This window comes from Tachyglossus aculeatus, chromosome 19 (assembly GCF_015852505.1).
Source record: "Tachyglossus aculeatus isolate mTacAcu1 chromosome 19, mTacAcu1.pri, whole genome shotgun sequence".
Classification (NCBI taxonomy): Eukaryota; Metazoa; Chordata; class Mammalia; order Monotremata; family Tachyglossidae; genus Tachyglossus; species Tachyglossus aculeatus.
Window position 1 is genome coordinate 20769104 of NC_052084.1, and position 24931 is coordinate 20794034.

General features: G+C 42.0%; 1 protein-coding gene across 8 annotated transcripts in view; it reads left to right on the top strand.

The window, feature by feature from the left end:
* Positions 1 to 24931, top strand: part of FYN (FYN proto-oncogene, Src family tyrosine kinase) — a 267959-nt gene that overhangs the window by 185193 nt on the left and 57835 nt on the right. For 6 of the 8 annotated variants that reach the window (XM_038760919.1, XM_038760918.1, XM_038760921.1 and 3 more), the window contains 5 exons: positions 3844 to 3940; positions 12559 to 12657; positions 15728 to 15831; positions 19510 to 19659; positions 23350 to 23514. In XM_038760919.1, the coding sequence (XP_038616847.1) occupies positions 3844 to 3940; positions 12559 to 12657; positions 15728 to 15831; positions 19510 to 19659; positions 23350 to 23514 (615 nt within the window). Of the gene's footprint in view, positions 1 to 3843; positions 3941 to 12558; positions 12658 to 15727; positions 15832 to 19509; positions 19660 to 23349; positions 23515 to 23921; positions 24078 to 24931 lie in introns of all 8 variants that reach the window. The other 2 variants (XM_038760925.1, XM_038760926.1) reach the window with 2 other exon arrangements.

Below are 24931 nucleotides of genomic sequence, written 5' to 3' on the forward strand. Positions count from 1 at the left end.
GGTTCTGTCTTTCCTCATATCAGTTTTTTCAGCCATATTCACACACAGGTCAGGACCTCACCCTTCTTTGTGTGTTTTGGTTTTTGTTGTTGTTTTGTTGTTTTTTAAATGGTATTTGTTAAGTGCTTACTATGTGCAAAGCATTCTGTTAAGCAGTGAAACAGATACAAGCTAATCAGGTTGGACACAGTCCATGTTCCACATGGGGCTCGCGGTCTTAATCCACATTTTACAGATGAGGGAACTGAGTCCCAGAGAAGTGACTTACCCAAGGTCACAGAGCAGGCAAGTGGCAGAACCAGGACTAGAACCCAAGTCCTGGTTCTAGTGGGAGTGTGGGAAAAGCTATGAACTGTCAGATTTGGTGAGGGAGGAAGCTGGGGGAGGAGCATGAGTGAAGGTTGCAGGTAGGAGAGATGAAATACAGCTAGAGGGTTGGCTTGGGAAGAATGAAGACAGCAACTTGGGGAATACCAGGTGAAGAGAGCAGATAGGAGAGATGGGGAATATGTTGGTGAGCCTTGAAGGGGACTTTGAGAAGATTTTCTCTGATGCAGAAAGATGCAGGAAACCAGAATAGGGTCTTGGAGGGAGGAGAAAAGCGGTCCAAGTGATCCTTGAAGACGTTGATTGGTGCTGCAGAGTGCAAGCTCCTTGTGGGAGAAGAAAGTGTCTGGGGCATCCATTGTCCTTTCCCAAGTGAATTACACTCAGTGGGAGCGAAATAAATGCCATTTACCGCTGCTACTATGGTTTGTCTCACATCCAGTTACTACAGTCAGATCCGAGAACTGAGTGAATTGGCTATTTTCTGATGGAGATGGTATCTCTCATGTGCTTAGATTTTATGATTTGGATGCCACAGTCCTGGAACTTAACTTGTACTGGGAAAAGGGCCAGGCAAGGCCCTTGCGGAGGAAGAATCGTTGGCAGCATGAGCTGCATTGATTCTTCTTCCCAATGCTTGGCTGCTGTGCACAGGAGAACCTTAATGTGAACATACATTTCCCCTGTCCAAGTAACCAAACAGCCTGTGCCTGGATAAAGCAGGAGGAGAGGCTATAGATTTAATTTTTCTTCTTCCTATATTATTATTATTATTATTATTATGGTAATTGTTTAGCACTTAATAATGATAATTATGGTATTTGTTAAGCACTTACTATGTGCCAAGCACTGCTCTGTGTCTCTTCTAAGGACTGAGGTACATACAAGTTAATCAGGTAGAGGGCAGCCCCTGTCCTACATGGGGCTCACAGTCTTAGTAGGAGAGCAAACAGGTCTTAAATGCCCATTTTACAGATGAGGAAACTGAGGGACAGGGAAGTCATTTGCCCGAGGTCATGCACGTGGATTAGAACCCAGGTCCTCTGATTCCCAGGTCCATGCTCTTTACACTAGACCATGGTGCTCATATCCCCCTTCTACCATCTCAAAACTCCTTTGCTAGTCACCCAGTTAAGCCCCCATAACCCTCTGTACTTACCAATTTAAATAACCTTACTTACTGTTTAAGCATTTACCTACTAATCCGTTTTTGCTTTCTCTTCCATTTCTCAATAATTACAGCCCATTGGACTGTAAACTCTTCAGGGACAGGGATAGTGACTTCTAACTCCATTGTAGGCTCCCAAAGGAGCAAAAAGAGCACAGATTTAGGATGCAGAGGTCGTGGATTCTAATCTTGGCTCCTCCACTTGTCTGCTGTGTGACCTTGGGCAAACCACTTCACTTCTGTATGCCTCAGCTACCTCATCTCTAAAATGGGGATTAAGACTGTGAGTCCCACATGGGACAACCTGATTACCTTGTATCTACCCCACTGCTTAGAACAGTACTTAGCACATAGTAAGCACTTAGCGAATACCATTATTAAAAAAAAATACAGCACCCGGCACACAGTAGGCACTCAGCAAATAATATCAATTGATACTGATTGTCTAACCTTAGAAGGATACTTAACTCCTTCCTGAGTTCCAAAATAATTTATTTTAAAATACCCCTAAACCGTTTTGATTAACCCATCATTCCAAACCCTTTTCCACACATAAGCAATAATTAAATTTGTAATCATGGTACCTGCTAAGTGCTTACTTTGTTCCAAGCACTGTTCTACACACTGGGGTAGATGCAAGTTAATCAGGTTGGATATAGTCCTTGTTCCACGTGAAGCGCACATTCTTAATCCCCATTTTACAAATGAGGTAACTGTGGCCCAGAGAAGTCAAGTGACTTACCCAAGGTCACACAGCAGAGCCGGGATTAGAACTCAGGTCCTTCTGACTCCCAGGCCCGTGCGCTCTCCATTAGGCCATGTATACACCATTTTTGCGAAAGTACTTTTGTCATGGCCTTGAAGAAATACTTCCATTTAAACCCAGCAGCCACACTCTGAGTGAGTCTGTGTTATTGATTTTTGTGAATTTTTTTATTGTTTTCCTTTTTGTTGAACATAAGGGCAGACACTGCAGCAAGAGACAACCTTAGTGTCAGAGAGTATCTGAATTCTTCTTTAAAAATGCAGTTAGTAACCCAGAAGAATGAAAGGAGGAATGGAGGGAAGAGGCGAATTTGGACACAAGAACAGCTGTGATCCGCGTTTCAGAGTGGGGATATTGGAAAATATTCAGCAAGTTTTTATAGGATGCAAGACAAATTTCTTGACTTCCTTTAATTACAAAAAGGTTTGCAAAGGTCATAGAATAGAAATGTGTGATCCTACAGGGACCAAATCCACAATGCATTCCTTTCACTGAGAGGGGCGATTGATCTTTCAGTCAGCCAGTGGTCCACCTTTTCACTAACAGACCAAATGACCTTCTTTCTAACCAGTGAAAGAAGCTGAAAGAAAGAAAAATGAGGGCCAAGCGAATCTCGCTTTTGATGGTCAGGCAGCAGACTTTGGGAATGCCAATTTTCCAACAGGAAGTCCCTCTTTGGCCAGAACTGAAAGATTAGAACCACATGCCTCCTCTTCAATTGAATGGTCTCACTGGCACATCTGTGTCCTCAAAGCCCCCTCAAATAAAAGCCCGAAATGAAAGGAAAAGACCCAGTTAGCGGGTTCTTCTGACCACAACAGGCACTTTGAAGTATGCAGAGACCTAAATGGGAAGCCCAGCCAAATAGGATTGAAAGGGGGCCAATCCTGAATTGGAGGCTGCACAAGAGTCATTTCTGTTTAAAAGCACACTGCATGTTGCAAAGCTAAGCAGGCTCCTCTTTAAGACCCGGCAAACCAGGTAGGGAGGGAGGTGAGGGAGGGTGAGAGTGATTTTGAGTTGGATGTAGTATGTGTATGCATGGCACGTGCAGCCTTGGTGAATCCAATATCAGCCAGCAATCCCAGCAACAGCCGACCCTTCTCTTGGAGGTTTGAACCTTAAACAGACCACCTGACCTCATTCAGAAATTGTTCTAGGCTCTGGAGTGCTATGCACTCAGTAAACGCTCAATGACTACCACAGAGCGAAGTCAAAAGAGGAAAAAAGGCTATTTTCAGTGATTGTACTGAGAAGGTGGCTTCGAGAGGATGATCCAAGATGTCCAAATATTTGCTGTCAGTGCTGTGAAAACAGTTGCCATGTCATTTGGCCCATGACAGGCAAAGGCAAGCCTGGCCCTTCACTTCAGAGGGTGGCATTTCTGACAGGGATGTCTTGGGCATTTAATATCTTGGAGATTATGCTCATCCAGATTCTTCGGATTTAGGGTCTATGCATACTGATTTCACATTCACAAAGACTGTAGTGTTAAGTCAGGTTAACTGTAAGAGTGCCTTCAAATATTCCTTTATAAAAATGTCTTTTTATAAATATCTTGTTATCTAATTTCTTTTTTTAGGAGTTACCCTTTTTGTGGCGCTTTATGACTACGAAGCAAGAACAGAAGATGACTTAAGTTTTCATAAAGGAGAAAAATTTCAAATACTTAACAGCTCGTAAGTTTGGGAGGGGAGGGAAATCTTTTTTTATTGGCAAAGTGTTCTGATTGCTTATCAAACTGCTTTATAGACTATCAGGAATGCTATAGATTTGAAACAGTAAATATTCACAAGCACTATTTTGGGTTACTGCATATGCAGAGATTTTCAAAGGGAATCAAGTCGCTTGGTTTCTGTTAAAAGCATGTGGAGGGAGGGTTTGTTTAGCGCCTCCTCTCATAAATCTACAGATCAGAAGGCTGGTACAAAACTTTGCGAGCCATAGGGTTCATTGCCTGATGATTTTTTTTGCATTTCCAACTTTTCACAAGCCAAGCCATTTCTTACAGTGTATGCACAAACTGCTTTTGCTGCCAAATTCCTAGACATTCCAGCTAGTGAAGTCAGTGGGGTTATTTCCAAAGGATATTGCTTTGCAAGTGACTGAAACCTTTGTGAGATGAGAAGACACTCTACTATTCCCTATTCTCTGTCCCAGCAAGTGTGAGTAGAGAGAGAGTTTGGGTTATAAGGAGGGCAGAGACCTCTAGACAGTAAGCTCATAGTGGGCAGGGAACGTGTCTACCAACTTTGTTGTGCAGAGTTGTATTGTCCTCTCCCAAGTGCTTGGTACAATTCTCTGTACACTTAAAGCGCCCAGTAAATACTATTGATTTACATAGGAAGTGCTCAATAAGTATCATTGATTGAAGGGGCGGGACAGAAAACTCATGCCAATCTATGATGCAGGGGAAGCAGAGAGGAAGCAGGAAATCTGCAAACCCAGAAACGTGAGCAGAAATCTCCTCTGCTAAAAGCAAATTTTGACAGACTGTCTTGGAACCGATAAAACCACCTAAGAAAATTCATCCAATCTTAAATTGGTCCCTTGCTTGGTTTTCAGTTCTTGTAAAAATGCTTGGTAATTGGTGTTCACTGGATATGAATTCTGAAAAGAGGTCTTCTCCCTATTTCTGCCACAATTCCTAAGTGGTAAAGGGAAAATTGAAATTATTAAACCAGATGAAAGAAATAGGGGTAAGGTTTCAGAAATATAAATGGAAGAATACTAGGAAGTCACATAATTCTGTGCCTTCGAGATTACTAGACTTAGCAGGTGATTTAAACTTTCAAATCCTAGGAAGAGGTCAAATCAAGCTACTAGTCCTTTCAAGAGGAGATCAAGTCCAGTTTAATTATCGTAATTCGTTTGAGCAGTTTGGATGCACTCCACCTTCCCATCTCTCCCCCCAATAGAAAGTTTTTAAAATTGATTAAAGGATAGTCTAGAAATGGGAATTTTTGAGCTTTGGGAAGAGGTATCACCAGACCTCAGTTCTTAGGTGTATACATTCATTCACTTGAACATTCAATACTTATTTTGATTGCTTTTGCTTGTAAATCCTTTCATGTATGTCTCCCCCATTACAGTGTAAGCTCCTTGTGGGGAGGAGAGCACATGAAGTCTACTGCATTCATTCATTCAATCGTATTTATTGAGCGCTTACTGTGTGGAGAGCACTGTACCAAGTGCTTGGGAAGTACAAGTTGGCAACATATTGAGCCCAGTAGGGGCTCAATAAGTACTACTACTATTATTACTACTGCTACTACTATTACCGATCCATACCAACATTCTTACATCATAATTTATTGCACTATTAACATTTTTGAAACTTCAAAAAATGTTTCAATAAACACGCTATGCAGAACACAAACGTAATAGTAATTTTAGCATTTATTGAGCATCCACTAGGTGTAATCCACTGTGCTCAGATCTTGGGAAGTAGTAGCAACAAGGAACAGGAAACAGTAAAGAATCTAGACGGGACGGGGACTGTGTCCAACTAAATTAATTTGTACCTTCCCCAGTGCTTAGAAGAGTGTTGGATGCATAGTAAGTGCTTAACAAATACTAATTTTAAAAAAAGATCCTAAAAACTGGAACCGATGCTTCCTTTTTCCAATCACTCTGCTTTTGGTCCTGATCAACTTGGAAGGATGGGGAAGGAGATGAATCAGGTTTGTGCAGGGCCACTGCCTCAGCTTTTCTAATGGGTGCCCTCCCACTCTCTCCAGCAGAAACTGGAGAATGATTTGCTGGCTCACATTTCAAAGTGTGGGATTCAAACCAAGGAAGGTATTTTCTTTCATTGAGTTTCATCACAAAGGAGTGGCACAGTTACAAGATTGAGGACAGGGAGAATCTTAATCAGTTTCAGTGTACTAAATGTCCAGTCTGCCCAAGTTAGTGTCCATTCAAATACATTCCAAAGTATGATTATGCTTGCATAGCTACATATCTATCAGTGACCATTTTTGGGGGGGGGGGGGGAAGAGTGGATTGCTTCATCTTCTGTGGAAGAGCGAGGCCATGTCTGGGTCCCATTTCGGTCCCTGGGATGGGTTTGAGGAACACCCAACCTTTGTCCTTCTTCCTGCCTTGCCCATCCCCTCATTCTCTGACCCCTTCCTTGCGCACCCCCTCATTCTCTGACCCCTTCTCAATTATCCAAACCTCAATTATTTAACGTAAGTCCCTCCCCAAACATTTTTGAGGTTACCGTGTTTTTGTGTTCACCTTTACCATTAGTGAAAATAGCCTACTTTTACACAGAAAGAGAGTGTTTTCTGTAAAAAGAATACAATTTTAAAGTGTGAATAATTTTGAGGAATACATTTTGGCTCAGAGTTCCTCAAATATTTTCCAAACTAGTGCTGATATGGAATGACATATGTCAAATTTGGCATGCACACTCTGGTTAATGGCCAAATATAAGGAATTTGACATACATAATAAAAATGCTACTTGGCCCTGGTGCAGACAGAAAATTGGCCAGAATGTGGAGGCAGGACCTTAGTCCCTAGTGTTGAGGAAGTAACCACTGCAATGAAAGTCATGAAAAAAGGAAAGGCACCTAAATCTGATGGCATTTTTTTCAGAAACCTACTGTCCAGATGTCCTCAGAGGTCTGAGAATCTTGTCATCAGTAGTTGGACCTTTATGAAATGCCACAAGACTTCAAACAAACCATGTGAGCCCCCCAAGGGCAGGGACTGTATCTCATTCTCAGTAGTGTGTTCTTTCCCAGCGCTTAGTACAGTGCTCTGAACACAGTAAATGCATCATAAATGCTGTTATTACCATTTCTATCATGATAATTACCATCTCCAAGAATAAAAGAGCTGGCTGTGGACACCATAGGGGACTAACAATAATATTAGTATATTATTATTATTACTATTCCCCTGTAGTGTCCACAGCCAGCTCTTCCTTCTTGGAGATGATAATTATCATGGTATTATCTCCCCGTTTTCTGTTGTTGGCAAGAATCTAGCCTGAGTCCTTCTAAACAGACAACTGAAGAATGCCATCAGCTGGACTTCCCTCTCCCCCCCCCCCCCCCCCCCACACACACACATCAAAATGCGGCTTCAGACCAAGATGTGAATGAGTAGAGAACCCCCTCTGCAGCTCCACAGATTCAGGAAAAGGGCCGAGGATAATTCTGAGTCATTTATTCCATGTTTATTGATCTCACAAAAGCACTTGAAAGCATCAACAGACCACGGCTCTGGAAATTGCTAAGCAAATTCAGCTGCCATGAGAAACTCACCAGGATCTTTAAGCCACACCACGACAGAATGGCTGATCCATTTAAAGGAGCCCTGTCTGACAAATCATTCCCTATCACTATTGGAGTAAAGTATGGTTGTGTGGTAGCAGCACACCTTTAGAGCCCGAAAACAAGAGATGGAAAGCAAAACAAAGAAGGCCAGAATGGCCTTTAGAAAGATAGAGCGTGGGGACAACAGGGCATTGAGCTGAGCATCCAGGTGAAGTTTTACAAGGCCAGCTCAGTGTCCAACTTGGCTGTGAGACACTTACCACAGAATACACCTCCAGCTCCCAGAATCATTTCACCAGCGTCATCTGTGGAGAAGCAGCGTGGCTCAATGGAAAGAGCACAGGGTTTGGAGTCTGAGGTCATGGGTTCAAATCCCGGCTCCACCAACTGTCAGCTGTGTGACTTTGGGCAAGTCACTTCACTTCTCTGGGCCTCAGTTCCCTCATCTGTAAAATGGGGATGAAGACTGTGAGCCCCCCGTGGGACAACCTGATCACCTTGTATCCTCCCCAGCTCTTAGAACAGTGCTTTCCACATAGTAAGCGCTTAATAAATGCCATTATTATTATTATTATCTAGAACCCGCACTCAACTACGAAGAGCGGGACCAGATTTCCAACAACCAGGTCCCGTGATTGTCAGTTCACCGGCAATACTCGTGGCAACCCGAGTCAACACCGCTTGGCTGGGGGTTATATTGTATTCTCCCAAGCCCTTGGTGCACTGTTCTGCACACAGTAGGTGTTAAATAGGATTGATGGACTAGTGCACTGTTCTGCACACAGTAGGTGTTAAATACGATTGATGGACTCAGGGAGCTATGTGAAGGGAAGCAAGGACAGCAGAATTCCTAATCATCTGCTTTTGGGGAGACCGAAAGTGGTTCCCTGCAATCCCAGAGGGCAGATGAGAGGGAGCACAGATTCAGATAATGTGGTGTGGCGGTGGCCTATCTTTAGCAGACAAATGAGCCTTGCCAGCAGAGATCAAGAGAGGGGAGCTTTCTAGTAAAGAAGCTTTGTGAAAATAAGGATGAAAGAAGGCAGTGTCAAAAGCAATCAGTCAATCACCCCCCAAGCGCATGAGCACAGCAAGTATCTATCCTTACTTGTAAGCATTGCAGGAGGGGGATGGACTCCCAGAATCATTCCTCATCTCAGCACATTTTCACATGTGAATAGAGCAGCTCCTTTAGTTTTGTCGTCTTCTACTACAAAGAAGATATAGAGAAAAATAGAGGGGGGTACATCAGTCAGATAGTCAGTGGTATTTATTGAGTACTTACCATGTGCAGAGCACTATACTAAATGCTTGGGAGAGTACAGTCCTACAGAGTTGGTAGGCACGTTCCCTTCCCACAAGATTATAGATCTGTAGTCTTCGTTCTATAGATACACACCCAAATGCAGAGTAACCTTTATTTTGAACATGAAAGAAATTGGAACATGTCCTGCTCCCTGGGTGTCATCCAGTATTCAGAAATAATCCCCTGAGACAGTGTTGCTTGCGGGAGCCATATCCAAAACGCATTTAATAGTATTTTTGTAATAATATGCCTCCATCTAGTGGCATCTCTGAGCAATGAAAAAACGTCAGAAGTTCGTCACAAGATATTTATTGTAGTTCATGTGTTCTCTAACACTTTTAACTGAGTACATATGTTTAGAGGGATATCTGCACCCTTTATTCACCCCACCTCAGCCCCACAGCACTTATGAACATACCCACAATTTACTTTTCTATATTAATATGTGTTTCCGCCTCTAGACTGCAAGCTAATTGTGGGCAGGGACCATGTCCTTCAGCTCTGTTATATTGTACTCTCTCAAGTGCCTAGTACCATCAGTAAGCACTTAATAAATACGATTGAGAAAGAAGAAAGAAAATCATGAGTGGATATTTGCCCATAAAACACATGAACATACTTACTCCCTCAGCCCATATATGTTTCTGGAAATAAGGCACGTTTTATTTCATATGTAGGCAAACTAAATTGGAGCTAAGTGTGACTTTATGAGTGATGGACTTGGTAAACTTGAGAAGTATTTCTCCTAAGTTTATTTCTGTTTCTGTTTATTGTGGGGGAGAAACTGCCCACTGAATAATTTCAGGATTAATTTAAAAACTCGAACAGTATTAAACATCATCTTCATACAGCCTTATGATTGCTTCACCAGGGTCATGTTTTCTTCTAGGTTGTTTGGCTTCACTGGCTGAGAATTCTTCAGAGCAGTCCTTTTAGACTAAAACTACATCCTTGGCATTTTGTGTGAGAGCAAGTATGTGCTGACTCTGGAGTAAATGCTAAAATGGATGTGGTACTCCTCCGTAAGGTCTCTGAGCCTCTGGCTCTAAGGAAATCTGTCTTAGAGCAGCTTGATGCATAACTGCTCAAGCCTGGCCCATTAACAGGCCAACCGAGAATCATCTCTTCCAGTGCCAAAAGCCAACACATTTCCCCCCTGGATGAAGTCTTTGAATCAGAGCCCAGTCACAGAAAGAGAAAAAGAGTCTGAGATTTCTGCTTGCTGTTTGCACAGACCAAAAGAAAAAAAAAGGCGGTGCGGTGGGTGGGAAGGCAGAGAAGAAAGTTAATTCTCCCCAAGGTGATGATTTCAGCAGTAATAACCTGGAGCCAGAAATATATCACCACCTTCCACATGTTAAGATTGAATAGGAGCAGACCTCATTCCTCCCACCCCACCCACCCCATGGCCTCTTGCTCCTTCAGGATTTCCAAGAGACTATGTGTATCGGTGTGGATGAAATTAATCATTTTGTCTAAAAAATGAAAAACAGATTCTGTAGAGCAGATCAGCACTCCTGTCTTCTGTCTTCCATCCCTGTACCCTCTCTGAGCTTTCCAAAGGTTAACTCTGCAGACTTCCCTGAGGGGGCTCTCCATGGCACGTCATTGGACTGATCAACCAATAGCTTCTTTGGGAACACTTCTTCCTACCCCCAGCTTTGCAGAGAATTTCCCATAGCCCTTCCTCCCCTGGAAAAGTGGAGAACAAAGGCATTCTACGTTGCCTGCCAAAGCACATCACCCTCTTCCCATTTGTGTGCTGCTGCTTGCGTGAATAGATGGACATCTAGTATCCAACTGGTTTGTAGTGAACTCAATCAGTGGTATTTATTGAGCACTTTCTCTGGGAAGAGCAATTACTATACTAAGCACTTGGGAGTGTTCAATACAATAGAGCTGGCCCAAAAGGATCTATTTAAGAGCCCAAAACGTGTTCACTAGTTGCACATTTCTTGGAAGACATCTGTGACATTTGAACATTTCTGGGCTGGGGCAGGTTCACGGCAGGGTTCCAGGAGAAATCATCAGAGCACATCCTGAATGTTCGGAAACAGCAGCTCCATCAGCTGCTTCCGCCTCCATCCCCCAGGGCTGCCGTCCGGCTGCTTCTAGACACTGGACCTCCTCTCTAGGGTCCTACGTCCTCCAGGATTCTCCAGCTTCTCAAGCAGGACCAGGCTATCAGAAGAAGAGAATGGTGGAGAGCTGAAAAAAGGCTACAGAGATAGGGATGCCTTAGCAGGAGAACGGCTTGGGCAGCTGCAGCTAAGATCCCAGCCAGGGGCTGACCGGGAGGGGATGGGGTATCCCAGGGAGGAAGTGGGATTCCCCCACTGTATGGTGTCAAGCCGGGGTTGCTCGGGCACAATTTCTCAGTACAGTACTCTGCACAAAGTAAGCACATGCAAAGTACCAATGGTTGATCGATTTATCTGTTTCTAGGTCTTTGTAGTAGACGTAGACAAGAAATAGTATCGTGTAGTGGCTGGAGCACTGGCCTGGGAACCAAAAGGTCATGGGTTCTAATCCCAGCTCTGCCACTTGTCTGGTGTGTGACCTTGGGCAAGTCACTTAACTTTTCTGTACCTCAGTTACTTCATCTGTAAAATGGGAATTGAGCCATGAGCCCCACAAGGGACAGGGACTGTGTCCAACCCAATTTGTATCCACCCCAGTGTTTAGTACAGTGCCTGGCACATAGTAAGCACTTAACAAATACTATGATCATTGTTATTATTATTACTATTATTAATTGTTTTATTAAGTTGAGCCATCTGTCTTCGGCAGTTTCCGATAGTTCACTCTGATGTTTAAGTACTTTGATAGTCACCCCAGCTGCACAATACTTATGTAAATATCCCCTAACCCTAATCTATTTTAGTGTCTGTATCCCCTCAGACTATAAACTCCTTGTTGGCAAGGGATTGTGTCTACCAACTCAGTTGTACTGTAATTTCCCAAGTACAGTACAGTACATTATAGTACAGTGCTCTGCACACAATAAGCGCTCAATGAATTCCTTTGATGCATGGATTTATTGTTTAGATCCAGGTTAATGCTCTTGATTTTTATGAGTATTTCCGCCCTGATTTTGCACATCATTTCAGATTGTGATCATGATCCAGATCTAAGTATGTATTGCAGTCCAGTTTTCCTTATTCAAGTGACTTCCCCTACACATCCAAAGTAGAGCTGCATCTGCTAGAATGGAAAGTATGGATTTCTCCAGCCTTTATTGACATTTTCTGTAAAGCCATGACTCATTTTCTCCTTTACCATTGACATAGCCCCACCAACAGCCCAGATACTAACCATTTTAGAAGAAAATTGGTTTCTGGCAGAGGGCTGAGAATGTAATTCCGACAGGCAGAAGCCCAGAACTGCCTTCTGCCTTGAGTTTGTGCAGGTGGATCAACTGTCGGTGTGAGTGGGAGGGGGTGGTGGGTATGTACTAAGGAACGTATGTGGCTGTCATTGTGTTGTGTTTTCTAAAGGGAAGATTGTGAAGAAACTGCTTTGTACAATGACTAGGAGGAAGCTGTATTATTCTTTCAGCTGCTCCGAGGCTATGATAACAGACGATTTGCGAGAACTGTTTATTGACTAACCCTTCTCTCCCCCTCCTCTTCTTTTCTCTCTCTTCCTCCCCCCACCCATTTCCTTGTCTTCCTGGCCCCCTTCCTCCTCTGTCCCTGCAGGGAAGGAGACTGGTGGGAGGCTCGTTCCCTGACAACAGGAGATACTGGATACATCCCCAGTAACTATGTGGCTCCGGTTGACTCTATCCAGGCAGAGGAGTATGGGTTTTTATGGATTTTTCTGACTGCTCGTTTTTTTTAAAAAAAAAGTCATTAACACGGTGCATGAGGGAAAAGGGAAGAATCATTAATATTGTGCATGATGGAGAAGGAGAGAAACTGTGGTGATGGATTGCAGTAGATTTTCCAAGCACTGGACCCATTTTGTTTTCATCTTTCAGCTGCATTTGATTATGTAAATGATTAAATGGGAACAAAGGAGATATAAACAGATTCATGTTTGGGTGTTCAGTTTAAAGGGAAGAAACAGAGAGCCTTTGGGACCCTGCCTCCCGAAACAATAATCTTTCCTTCCCCTCCCATCCAGGGAAGCATTGGAAACTAGTAGCAACAACTGGGAATCCACATGGCCTAGTGGAAAAAGCCCGGGCCCGGAAGGCAGAGGGCCTGGGTATTAATCCCACCTCTGCCGCTTGACTGCTGTGTGACTTTTGCAAGTTATTTAACTTCTCTGGGCCTCAGTTTCCAGATTCGATACCTGTTTTCCCTCCTGCTTAGTTGTGAGCCCCATGTGGGACAGGGACTGTCCCTATGTTCAGCCCTGATCGGCTGCTCTCCCAATCCTAGAATGTGCTGGAGCAGTGGGAGAGGCATCCCTTTGGGTAATCACAGCAGTGAGCTGTCATCATCATGCCCTACCTTTGACCCTGGTAGCTGATTCAATTTTGAGCCCTGCTACATATGCTAATCCCAGTCTCATGGCCCAATAACCATTTAAGTCACCCTGGTGATTCTAGTTTCCAGGGGCATTCTGGGTGGGGAGCGGGGGGTTGTTTTTTTGAAACAGCTGTAAAGTATTTAGTGGTTCCGAGCTGCATTTCATCCTCAGTGTATGCAATAAACCGTAGCATTTTTGTTTAGCATCAGATTTGTAAACCATCTTAAGAGCTTCGAGGCTAAAAAGTGCTCTAGAAATATGATGTTGCCCTTCTTAACCAAGAATCTGCTGGCTATAAATTAGGTTATGATCCTGTTGGAGGTTTTCAGGGGCGGGGGTACTTTTGTTTCTAAAGAGAAAAACTGATTATAAAAGAAATGTTTCCAAGTGGGGTTGGAAATGAAATTAAATGCTGGTTTCTGGGAGAAATATTTGAGCTTAACAGCAGTGAATTTTTTCCAACAGCGTTTTGCTCATACTTCTCTGCATAAATCGAGAGAGTCACAAACAAGGACCTCTTTTGTGTTTAAACCGTTAACCCACCGGTTTGATCTGCAGACACTGTGGCCTGTATTCAGTACTCCAAAGGATCACTGAATAGTTAATATGGGATTTTTCCATTTTTCTGTGGAAAAATGTTTCCCAGAAACATTTAATAGTTTCACAGTTGAGTTTCAGGTGGAATGGGGGCTTATAGGTTTTCATGAATTGAAGCAACAATAGGACAACTAGTTTTCACTAGGTTTAAGCATTCATGAAATTCACAAAATTGCTTTACTTATTGGTTCCAATTCATTCATTCAATTGTACTTATTGGGCGCTTACTGTGTGCAGAGCACTGTACTAAGCGCTTGAATACTACCAAATCTTTCTGTAGATGATTATAAAAGTTTGAGAGGATACAGAGCAAAAGTAAAACTTGCATTTAGCGAGATTGTTGAATTGTGATGGCCCTTTTCAAGGTATCTGTGTTTCATTGATTTTGATCCAGAAAGCAATTTTCTTCAATTATCTTTTGGTTAAGAATAAGTTCCTGGAATGCAAGACCAGAGAAGAGACCCCAAAATCTCGAACTGTAAATGCAGTTGTTACAGAGAAGCAGCGTGGCTTAGTGGAAGGAGCCCGGGCTTGGGAGTCAGAGGTTGTGGGTTCTAATCCTGCCTCCGCCACTTATCAGCTGTGTGACTTTGGGCAAGTCACTTCACTTCTCTGTGCCTCAGTTCCCTCATCTGTAAAATGGGGATTAAGTCTCTGAGCCCCACATGGGACAACCTGACTACTTTGTATCTACCCCAGTGCTTAGAACAGTGCTTGGCACATAGTAAGCACTTAACAAATATCATCATTATGTAGAAGACTTATGTCGGACCAAAATGGATGGAGATGTTTGTTGGGGCCATTTATTTCACATAGTATTCCTTAATACTCATTAGACTATTTCATGGGAGCTGAAATATGAAAGCAAACACTGAAGGGAGTGACAGCCAGGGAATGGTTGTTTTCAAACTTTTCCTGGTTTTCTTTGTGGGCAAAAAGCTATTGAAAATATTGTATTTGTTTATTTTCAGTCAGACTAGCTTTTTTTAAAAAAAAAAAGGATTGCAAGTGATCTTTGTGAACTTGATATTTCTCATAGTTTGTAATTATGCTCACAGATTAGGAATGCTGTAAATTAGTGTGGAGAGTACCTCCTTTTCCCCCAAGGGGTTTAATTTCTCCCTTTATTTAGGCAGATGGGATTTTTTTCATTAAATTCCAATTCAATTCACAATTCATCACAATTCAAATCTCCCAATTTCAAAAGAATAACTGGCTTGCTTACCCATATTAAGAACTGTAATTCACTGATGGAAAATTAGAATGCCATACCTGAAGGTTCAGTTAGAAGCGAGAAGCAGTGTGGCCTAGTGGATAGATCCCGGGCCTGGGAGCCAGAAAAACCTGAGTCCTTGTCCCGGGTCTGCCACTTGTCTGCTATGTGACCTTGGGCAAGTCACTTCACTTCTCTGTACCTCAGTTACCTCATCAGTAAAGTGGAGATTAAGACTGTGATCCCCACATGGGACATGGACTGTGTCCAACCTGATTACCTATTTACCCCAGTGCTTACAACAGTGCCTGGCACAAAGTAAGCGCTTAACAAATACCATTAAAAATAAACGATTAATGGATGGGTTATTCACAGGGAGAGATGGAATACAAAGAATGACTTAAAGACTTGAGATTGAAACTACTTTATAGGCACAGAAACCTTCAGGGAAAGCTTACTTGCTCCCCATAAATGTCATCTTATGGACCAAATCATGTCTGGAGTTCAGTAGTTCCATTTCTCAAGTGCATAAAACAGCATAAACTATTTCCTTCTTTTGAATCTGTTCACTTTTTCCGAAGGTGGTATTTTGGCAAACTTGGCCGGAAAGATGCTGAGAGGCAGCTCTTATCCTTTGGAAACCCCAGAGGTACCTTCCTTATACGAGAGAGTGAAACCACCAAAGGTAAGGTGACAAGAAATAGTAGATACCTTGTTATATTGTGCTGAAACTGTTGTTGTGTTTGTATTTTATGTTATTTAAGTTTTACGAACTTGCTTGGCAGAAAATAATGTTCCCCTAAGGATGCAAAGATGTACAATTAAAAGTATTTTCGTAATGTTCAGAATGGTTCGTATTCAGTGTGTTTTTGTGTCAAGCACTGTTGTAAGCACTGGGGTAGAGACAAGTTAATCAGTCCAGATACAGTCCCTGTCCCACATGGGGCTCACAGTCAAGTAGGAAGGAGAACAGGTATTGCATTGCCGTTTTGCAGTTGAGGAAACTCACTGAGGCTTAGAGAAGATAAGTGACTTGCTTAAGGTCTCACGGCAGGCAAGTGGCAGAGCTGATCCAGGTCCTCTGGCTCCCAGGCCAGTGCTTTATCCATTAGGCCACACTACTTCGTGGTACATTATTCATTCATCTCTAAAAACTACTTTTAAAACTCCTAAACTATTTCTTATTAATGCCCAGTCTAGCTATGTCTTCCCTTGAGTAATTTTCTCTACTAGCATTGCTCAGTTTTCATATGATTTCCTGCCAACACCTCAAACTTAAATTGTCCAGAACAGAACTCCTCATACTCCCACCCAAACCCTTTCCTCCTCCTGACTTTCCCATCACTGTAGACAGCACTACCATCGTCCTTGTCTCACAAACCCATAACCTTGGCATTTTCCTCCACTCTTTTCTCTTTCAACCCACTTATTCAGCCTGTCATCAAATCCTGTCAGATCCACCTTCCCATCACCAAAATCCACCCTTTCCTCTCCATCCAAACAAACTGCTAACATGTTACAAGCATGTATCCCATCCCGCCCTGATTACTGCATCAGTCTCCTTGCTGACCTCCCTGCCTCCTCTCCCCCCACTCCAGTAAATACTTCACTCTGCTGTTCTGATCATTTTTCTAAAAACATGTTCAATCCATGTTTCCCCACTCCAGTGGTTGCTCATCCACCTCCTTATTCATTCATTCAGTCGTATTTATTGAGCACTTCCTGTGTGCAGAGCACTGTACTAAGCTCTTGGGAAGTAGAAGTTGGTAACATATAGAGACGGTCCGTACCACAATAGTGGGCTCACAGTCTAGAAAGAGGAGACAGACAACAAAACAACACATTAACAAAATAAAATAAATAGAATAGTAAATATGTACAAGTATCAAACAGAAACTCCTTACTGTAGGCTTCAAAACACTCAGTCACCTTGCCCCCTCCTTCCTTACCTCGCACTGCTTTCTTACTACAACACAGCCTGCACACTTCACTCCTCTAATGCCAACCTGCTCACTGTACCTTGATTTTATCTACCTCGCCGCCAAACCCTCATCCACATTCTTCCTCTGGCCTGGAACCCCCTCCCTCTTCATATCCAACAGACATTGACTCTCCCTGCCTTCAAAACCTTATTAAAAGCACATCTCCTCTGTGAGACCTTCCCTGACTAAGCCCTCATTTCCTCTTCTCCTACTCCCTTGCACATCACTTTTGCACTCTAGGATTTGTACCCTTTATTCACTCCTCCCTCAGCCCCTTAGAACTTATCTAAATATCCATAATTTAATTTTATTTCTATTAAGGTCTATCTCTCCCTCTAGACTGTAGACTCTTTGTGGGTATGTATCACCTCTGTTATATTGTACTCTCCCAAGTGCTTAGGACAGTGCTCAATAAGTATGATGAATTTTTTGTTATAATTATTTTATTCTATTTTTAAGCACTTGCTATGTGTCAAGTATTGTTCTAAGTGCTAGTGTAGGTATAAGTTAATCAGGTTAGACACAGGTTAATATTTCTTGGTTTTGTGGTGTTTTTAACTTACATTAATCTATACATCTCTATAGCCTATATAATGGGTCAGTGAGGTTTTGTTCATTGTATAAGGGAATGGTACTATCTGTAACAACTGCTACGTCTTTATTTCCTCTTAACTGTCCTTAGGGTCTTCAATTCGCTGTTCTTAAGAACTGATTTGCAATCAGTTCTTAATCCAGAATTTTTAAGCAGAGAAGCTGCCCCATCCTTGGCCAAGGTCTTCTACCTCGTTACACGTTAGATGGTTGTGGCCTTCTGTTCCTTACCAAGGCAGACGTGTACCTTTGGCTTCCTGCCATTACCATGTCACTCCCACTTAGGTGTCCCCTAACACACGGCGAATTCCCTTCCTGCTGTCTGTGTTCAGCCGTGCCCTGGAGCATAAAAAATGAGGGCTATTTATAAGATGTGAGGGCAGTGCTAGAGTTACTTGGATCATTTTGACCGAGAGAGACAAATAAGAGCTTTTGCTTGGCTTATTGTCATCTCTGAATGGAGGCCAAATCCTTTCCTTGTCTGAAGAGACAGAATAAATGAGATTTGGTTCTACTGCACATCAGGATAGTCTGAAATGATTTACTAGAAAGCGTCCCGTTCCTGGTGAAGAAAAACTGATGCTTAGAACAGCCACGTGTCGTGGAAGAACTGCTTGCAGGTGAATTCTGATGGAACCAGCCCAATGCCAGACCCTGTCAATAAGCTAGCAGTCTTTTTTGCTCAATCTGAAGATCCCTTGATATGGATAGCATTTGCATAAATCTGCTAAGCCATTCCCAGAGCCCTAAATCCAATTATGTAAGATAAAATAAAATTTATGAATTCTTGTAATTTACTGTGGTTGGACCCAAACCCCATATTCAGGGTGGAATCTGCACACCAGTTCTATAAACCCTGATTGGAAGGGAGTGGCACTGTGGGAGGAGGGAATTTATGGGAGCATCTGCCCCGCATAAGATTTCCATCAATTTTGGGTATTGTATATGGCTCCGGGTGATGCTGTGAGGAGAAGTCTGGACTTTCATCTCACTGGGAAGTTAGGGCCAGTATAGCACATGATCAGTTTCCCTGGGTTTACTTGGAATGAAATAGTTCCAAGAAAAAGCTTCAGCCAAGACAGAGAACTGAAGTCAGAGACTGTCCAAGGAAATCCAGGAAGAGCCTTACCAGTTCTGGATCTTTCATTACCTGGCATCTAGCAAACTCTCTGTTTAGATAGAAAATTGTAGGTTAGTCGCTGTAAAGATGCTATTTTCCTAGCTTCTCAAGATGGGGCAGGTAAGGTGAAAGAAGTATAACTCCATTCAGTCCATTTGACCACTTGTTTGCAACTCAAGGATAGAATTGCATTGTGCTTGTTGGGAACTTGGTGGTGTGCCTCATCTAGTTTCAATTATTTGTATTTTCCCTGTGCCACATCATAAACCTTTCTGGGTCCAAACCTTGAGTTCTAGAGACCCCCTTTGCAGCAGCTCCAGAGGCCGCAGTTAAATGGTACACCCCCATGTACCAGAGCACCCCCAGAGTCCTCTTATCATCCCCCCATGACTCCTTTAAGATTTGGAAGTGGCAGTTAAAGACAACTAGAAAAGAGGAGTGATTCCAACTGAAAAAAAAAGTTTGAAAATCATGATTACCAAAGGTGGAAGCACTATAAATACCAGCATCCTATTCTTTGTGCAGTGGAGCCTTAAAAAAATTGAATTAGAACCTGATGTGTGTATTTTTGTGTGAGTTCCTCTCCTAGTGATCAAAGTACAATGAAATAAACAATAAAACATGTGCCCCGAGTAACTTAGCTATTAATGGTTTTCTGTGTTTTGCTCAGGTGCCTATTCTCTTTCTATCCGCGACTGGGATGATATGAAAGGAGATCATGTCAAACATTATAAAATTCGCAAACTTGACAATGGCGGATACTATATTACAACAAGGGCCCAATTTGAAACTCTCCAACAGCTGGTTCAACATTACTCAGGTAACTGTGGGTACTGTTTAGTTTTAGAATTCAGTAGGAGAAAGTCCAAAAATAGATTTTGCTAAAAAGTTAGTTGAATAAAGTTTTCTGTTTGATACCTGGAATCTTCCATGGTGTTTGGCTAATAGTGTCTCTGAGCAACAATGTTGCCTTTACTAATTCTCCTGCTGGTAATAATAATAATAATAACAGTGATGATGGTAATGGAATTTTAATATGCGCTTCCAATGTGCCAAGCACTGTTCTAAGCGCTGAGAAGATATACCCTAAGCAGATCAGACAGAGATTGGTATTATGTTATGTGTAGATCATAATTTTCAAGAGCAGAGGATGATTGCAAATTGTCTGGATTTCATCTTTGTCCTAAAATCCCCAAAGTGTCTTCGTCTAGCCGCCTTGTTTCCGTGCTTCAAAAACTAAGGAAGAAATGGAGGTTTCTGTAAGGCCCCTAACTGTTGACTCAGGCTGGGGATATAACATTTCTTTTAAATAATAATATTTCCAAACTAGCTGCATGGACAGTTAGTTCACTCTTTTGCAGCCTGTTTAAGAGGTTTATTCTTAAACTAGAGCCTCATTTTCTACCTTGACTTATTTCAGGTGCCAAGATCTATAACATGTATTCAGTTAAATTTTTTTAAAAAACCCAAATCATCTCCCTTAACATCTTTGGATGTTGTTAACTGTTTTGATGTGCTGGGAGCTGGGAAAAACACAAGTACTTTTGTAAGATTTTGTTTATTTTTAAACACCTGGTGCTCCAGACTACAATCTAATTCATTAAAATAGTATTCTTTCTTGGGTTGGCAGTTAAATGTTCTGTCCACCCCGGGTATTACCTTCAGCAATTTAGTGTGAACTGTGTGCCTTTCTAATGGTTTGAGACACAAATATGACCCTCAAAATTGAACCAAGATTTCACCCCTTACATGATATTCCAAGAGCACCTAATTATTTCTGCACACCACACAAAACTACATGTCTGGTGATCGGCAACATTAAAAGTAACAGAAAAAATATGCATATATATAAATGTTCATTTTGGAGGAGGCCTAAATTTTTCCTTTCATTTGGTTATAAATATTGTATCTTAATGAAGTACAGCTGACATTCAGTGGTAACTAGTGAGCACTTACTTTGTGCAGAGCACTGTAGTAAGTTCTTGGGAGAGTAAAGTACAATAGAATTGATAAGACACTTTCCCTGCCCACAAGGATCGTACAGTCTCGAAGGGGGAGATAGACATTCATATAAATTATAAATGTAGGTGCTGTGGTGCTGAAAATGGAGTTGATAATCAAATATTTAAAGGGTATAGGTCCAAGTGCATAGTTGTCTTGGTTTGAGAGTGATTCTGAAGATGATTTTCCAGGAAATGAAGCAAAATATCTAAGATCAATTAACGAGCCCAAAAGTGTGAATCGACAGTGTTAAAAAGAAAAAAAAAAAGCCTTACAGACAGACATCAGTGCTTCATTAGTCCGGGAGAGGTGCCAAGACCCTAAATTCCTTGCATCTGTCCAGAAGTTCAGAAGATCAGGGACTAGTGGATTGAGGAATGGAAGCCAAGACAGAAAGTGTTTGTCTCAAGCAGGGCTGGGAAATGTAGTCTCATGGCACTGCTGAAGTACTCCGTGCCAGAAGCAAGAATTAATTAAAATGGCTCTGACCAGCTGGGGCAGTATCCCTCTGAGGAGAAAATGTGTGCCATTGCCCTGTCTGCAAGTTCTTAGGCCTTGTACACTTCCACCGCCAGATAAATGTATATTTTTAAAAGATTCACTCTTATAGTGGTGAAGATGAAAGGGGAGAGGGAGAGATAGTAAAATCAGTACTAGGGATTTTCATCTTCCACAAATGCATTGCACATTAAACATTTTTCATCAATATCTCTCAGTGTTGCACTTCTAACATGACTGTTTTCCTAGATAAAAATCTCAGGATTTTAATTTCAAGGAAGAGTGATTCTCTGGTTGTTGTTTTTTTTTTGGGGGGGGGGGGGGGCGGTTGCAAAACTGTTTAATTCATTCATTCAGTCGGATTTATTGAGTGCTTACTGTGTGCAGAGCACTGTACTAAGCACTTGGGAAGTACAAGTTGGCAACATATAGAGACGGTCCCTGCCCAACAGCGGGCTCACAGTTTAATGCTATGATTCACCTTTCCTCTTAGTAGCAGTTTAAACCTCCAGCATGACTAACCAAAGATTAGGTCTTTCCTGATTAGGTGAAGGGGGTTGTTCGCTACTTCCATTTGGTAAAAATCCTAAGATTTGTACTGCTTATGTCAATTCCCGATAAGGGAATTAGGTTTGTGCCTTTTTGGCATGAAATTCCTATCTTGGAGTCAGGTGGTTTCTGATGACCACTCTAATAACCCTAAAAGCAAATTGTTCAAAAGAGTATTTCAAATTACCCTAGAAAAAAATAATTACCTCCCTTATTTTTCTCCCACTTTGATTTTATGGGTTTGACCCTGCTCCCATAAGTCTATTCTCCTATTTTCTTTATTCTTGTGCTTTTCTGGCCTTGCTCCCCCTTGTGAGTTTCACAACTTAATGAACAGTAGGAATGTAATAGGATAGTTAAAGTCATAGAAAGCAACACAAGAGCAAAATTTGTTGATTAGCATGCCAGCGAACTAGCTGAGAGAAATTTGACCTTTATCTTTTTCTTGGTCTTTAACAATTTTTGTTTAGAACAATTCATTCCTTCATGAGGACTTAAAATCTATACTCCAGGAACAAAAAATGTGTTCATCATAAGTATGGAATGGTTAATCCTACCCATTATTTGATTGTAATATTTAGGCTGGGCGAGGGCATAAGGAGAGAGGTTATAGTTTGCTAAAATTGGAGAAGATCAAAAACCTTTTTATTTACCTGAAACCTTCCCAGAGAAACATAACCAGGTTATAACCCAGTTGGAAACCAGAAGTAGCTCACCAAGTAATATATTGCCACTGTTTCCCTCCTATAGTGGAGGAGAAAGAAAGGTTTTGTCAAAACCTGTTGGAATTGTGGTGGAACTAATCTACCACCTCTGCAGGGCCCATACTAGAAATCTGGGCCAGCACAAATCTTCACCACACTCAAGAGCCCTGAGTAGATGAGGGAACTTAGGGGTCTGCCTCCGTAGGATAATTCCACAGGTCTGGGAGTACCTGAATCAGACCCCAGACTTGTAACACAGTAAGTCAAGCCATCAAGTGAACCCAAAACCAACTGAGATTCTCAGGATTAGGGGCCTTCAAGGGCCAGGTTTCAACCCCAGAAGCAGGTGAGACCTGACCCAAAACCAGAGAGTTGGTGGAACTCCAAAATTGAATATGCAATCGGGGAAACGGGGAAACTGGGTTTATTCAAGTTGTAGCGGTTGGGGTGTCATTTCCACCCTAAGCTGAAGCCCCCATCCTAGGCGAACGTGAAAATTCTGATTAAAAGCAATCTGCCCCCCTTTGGGCTGTAGCTTAAGAAGTCCTTTTTCAAATATCCCCTGTTCCTTCTCAAGCAATCGTGTTTCAGTGTGTGACCTCTAATCCTCCCAGATGCTTTTGATGCTAAAATAGCTGTTGTTGTTATTAGTTGTTGGTCAGTCGTGTTGGGTTTTAATACTTGTTGTAAATGCTTTTGTTTCATGTGTTGCGCTTTTCTTTCCCCTTCTGCTCTTGGCTTTGTTTCCACTCCATCAGAGAGAGCTGCAGGTCTCTGCTGCCGCTTAGTAGTCCCTTGTCATAAAGGGATGCCAAGGCTTACTGATCTATCTGTCAAAACCAAAGATGTCTGGGAAATTCCACGAGAATCACTCCAGTTGATCAAGAGACTGGGAAATGGGCAGTTTGGGGAAGTATGGATGGGTATGCTGTGAATAATTATTCTACAATTATGATTATTCTTGGAAATAAGATACCAAAGATGGAAGGTGACCCACTCCCAAAATGGAATTTTGAATTATTGGCTTGGGCAATTAATATATTTTTGTTTTGGAAAATACTTCAAGTCGCAAGGAGCACAAAAAAACACTCTTTGTTTTCAATGTTGCAAAATTTGAACTTTACTAGCTCCTTAATTTATTAACATATTAATCGTACAGAGAAACTTTTTTCAAGCTGGCATAAATTCACTGCCCTCTGTTTCCAAAAAAAAAATTGGCCAATGTACTCAAGTCTAGTACTGAAGGACATGTCACCTTCCATCTTATTCTGTGCATGCAAAATTTTGGATTATAAGTATTGTGTCTTTTTATTAATTTCCTCTCCTATAGAGAAAGCTGATGGTTTGTGTTTTAACTTAACTAAGATTGCTTCGAATTGCACTCCACAAACTGTTGGATTGTCTAAAGATGCATGGGAAGTTGCACGTGATTCATTATTACTGGAAAAGAAGCTTGGTCAGGGGTGTTTCGCTGAAGTGTGGTTTGGTAAGGCAGAGAATATGTTTTGCTTTGGATGGATCTTTAAGAGCTCCTTGAAAGAACAGTTTTGAACAAGGAACACATGCACACATATATTTTGACTAAGGTACAAAAAGAGAACAGGTAGGCATTTTAATCTGAATTTTCAAGCAGTGATTGTCCTGGGTGTTGCGGCCATTTAATGCCGACAAAGTAGCCATATTCTTCTAGTGGTCACATCTTAGGAAGTGTTTATTCCCTTACAAAGCTTTTATTGGTTATTTTGTGTCTCATACTTGAAACATTGGACAGGAAAGCAAAACAGCATGTGGGGGACTTTTCTGTCTCATGCATGCTTTCTGAACAGGTTTTAAGTGCCTGTTTTCATAGGGATATTAATGGGGCCCCTCATTAAATAATAGTTTGAGTAATAATAATATCTTAAATTGGTAAAATGCTTTTCTCTTCCCAAAACACTTTCGTGTTACCTCGTTTTGTCCTCACAACCCTGGAGAAGCAGCATGGCTCAGTAGAAAGAGCATGGGCTTTGGAGTTCATGGAGGTCATGGGTTCAAATCCCAGCTCCGCCACTTGTCAGTTGTGTGACTTTGGGCAAGTCACTTAACTTCTCTGGGCCTCAGTTCCCTCATCTGTAAAATGGGGGTTATGACTGTGAGCCCCCCGTGGGACAACCTGATCACCTTGTAACCTCCGCAGTGCTTAAAACAGTGCTTTGCACATAGTAAGAACTTAATAAATGCTATCATTAACCCTGTCCCCATCAAATAGGTGACAGACTGAAGCCCAGAGATGTTAAATGGCTTCCCTGATATCACAAAGCAGGGGAATCCATGCCCTGCCCCCATCCACTAAACTACACA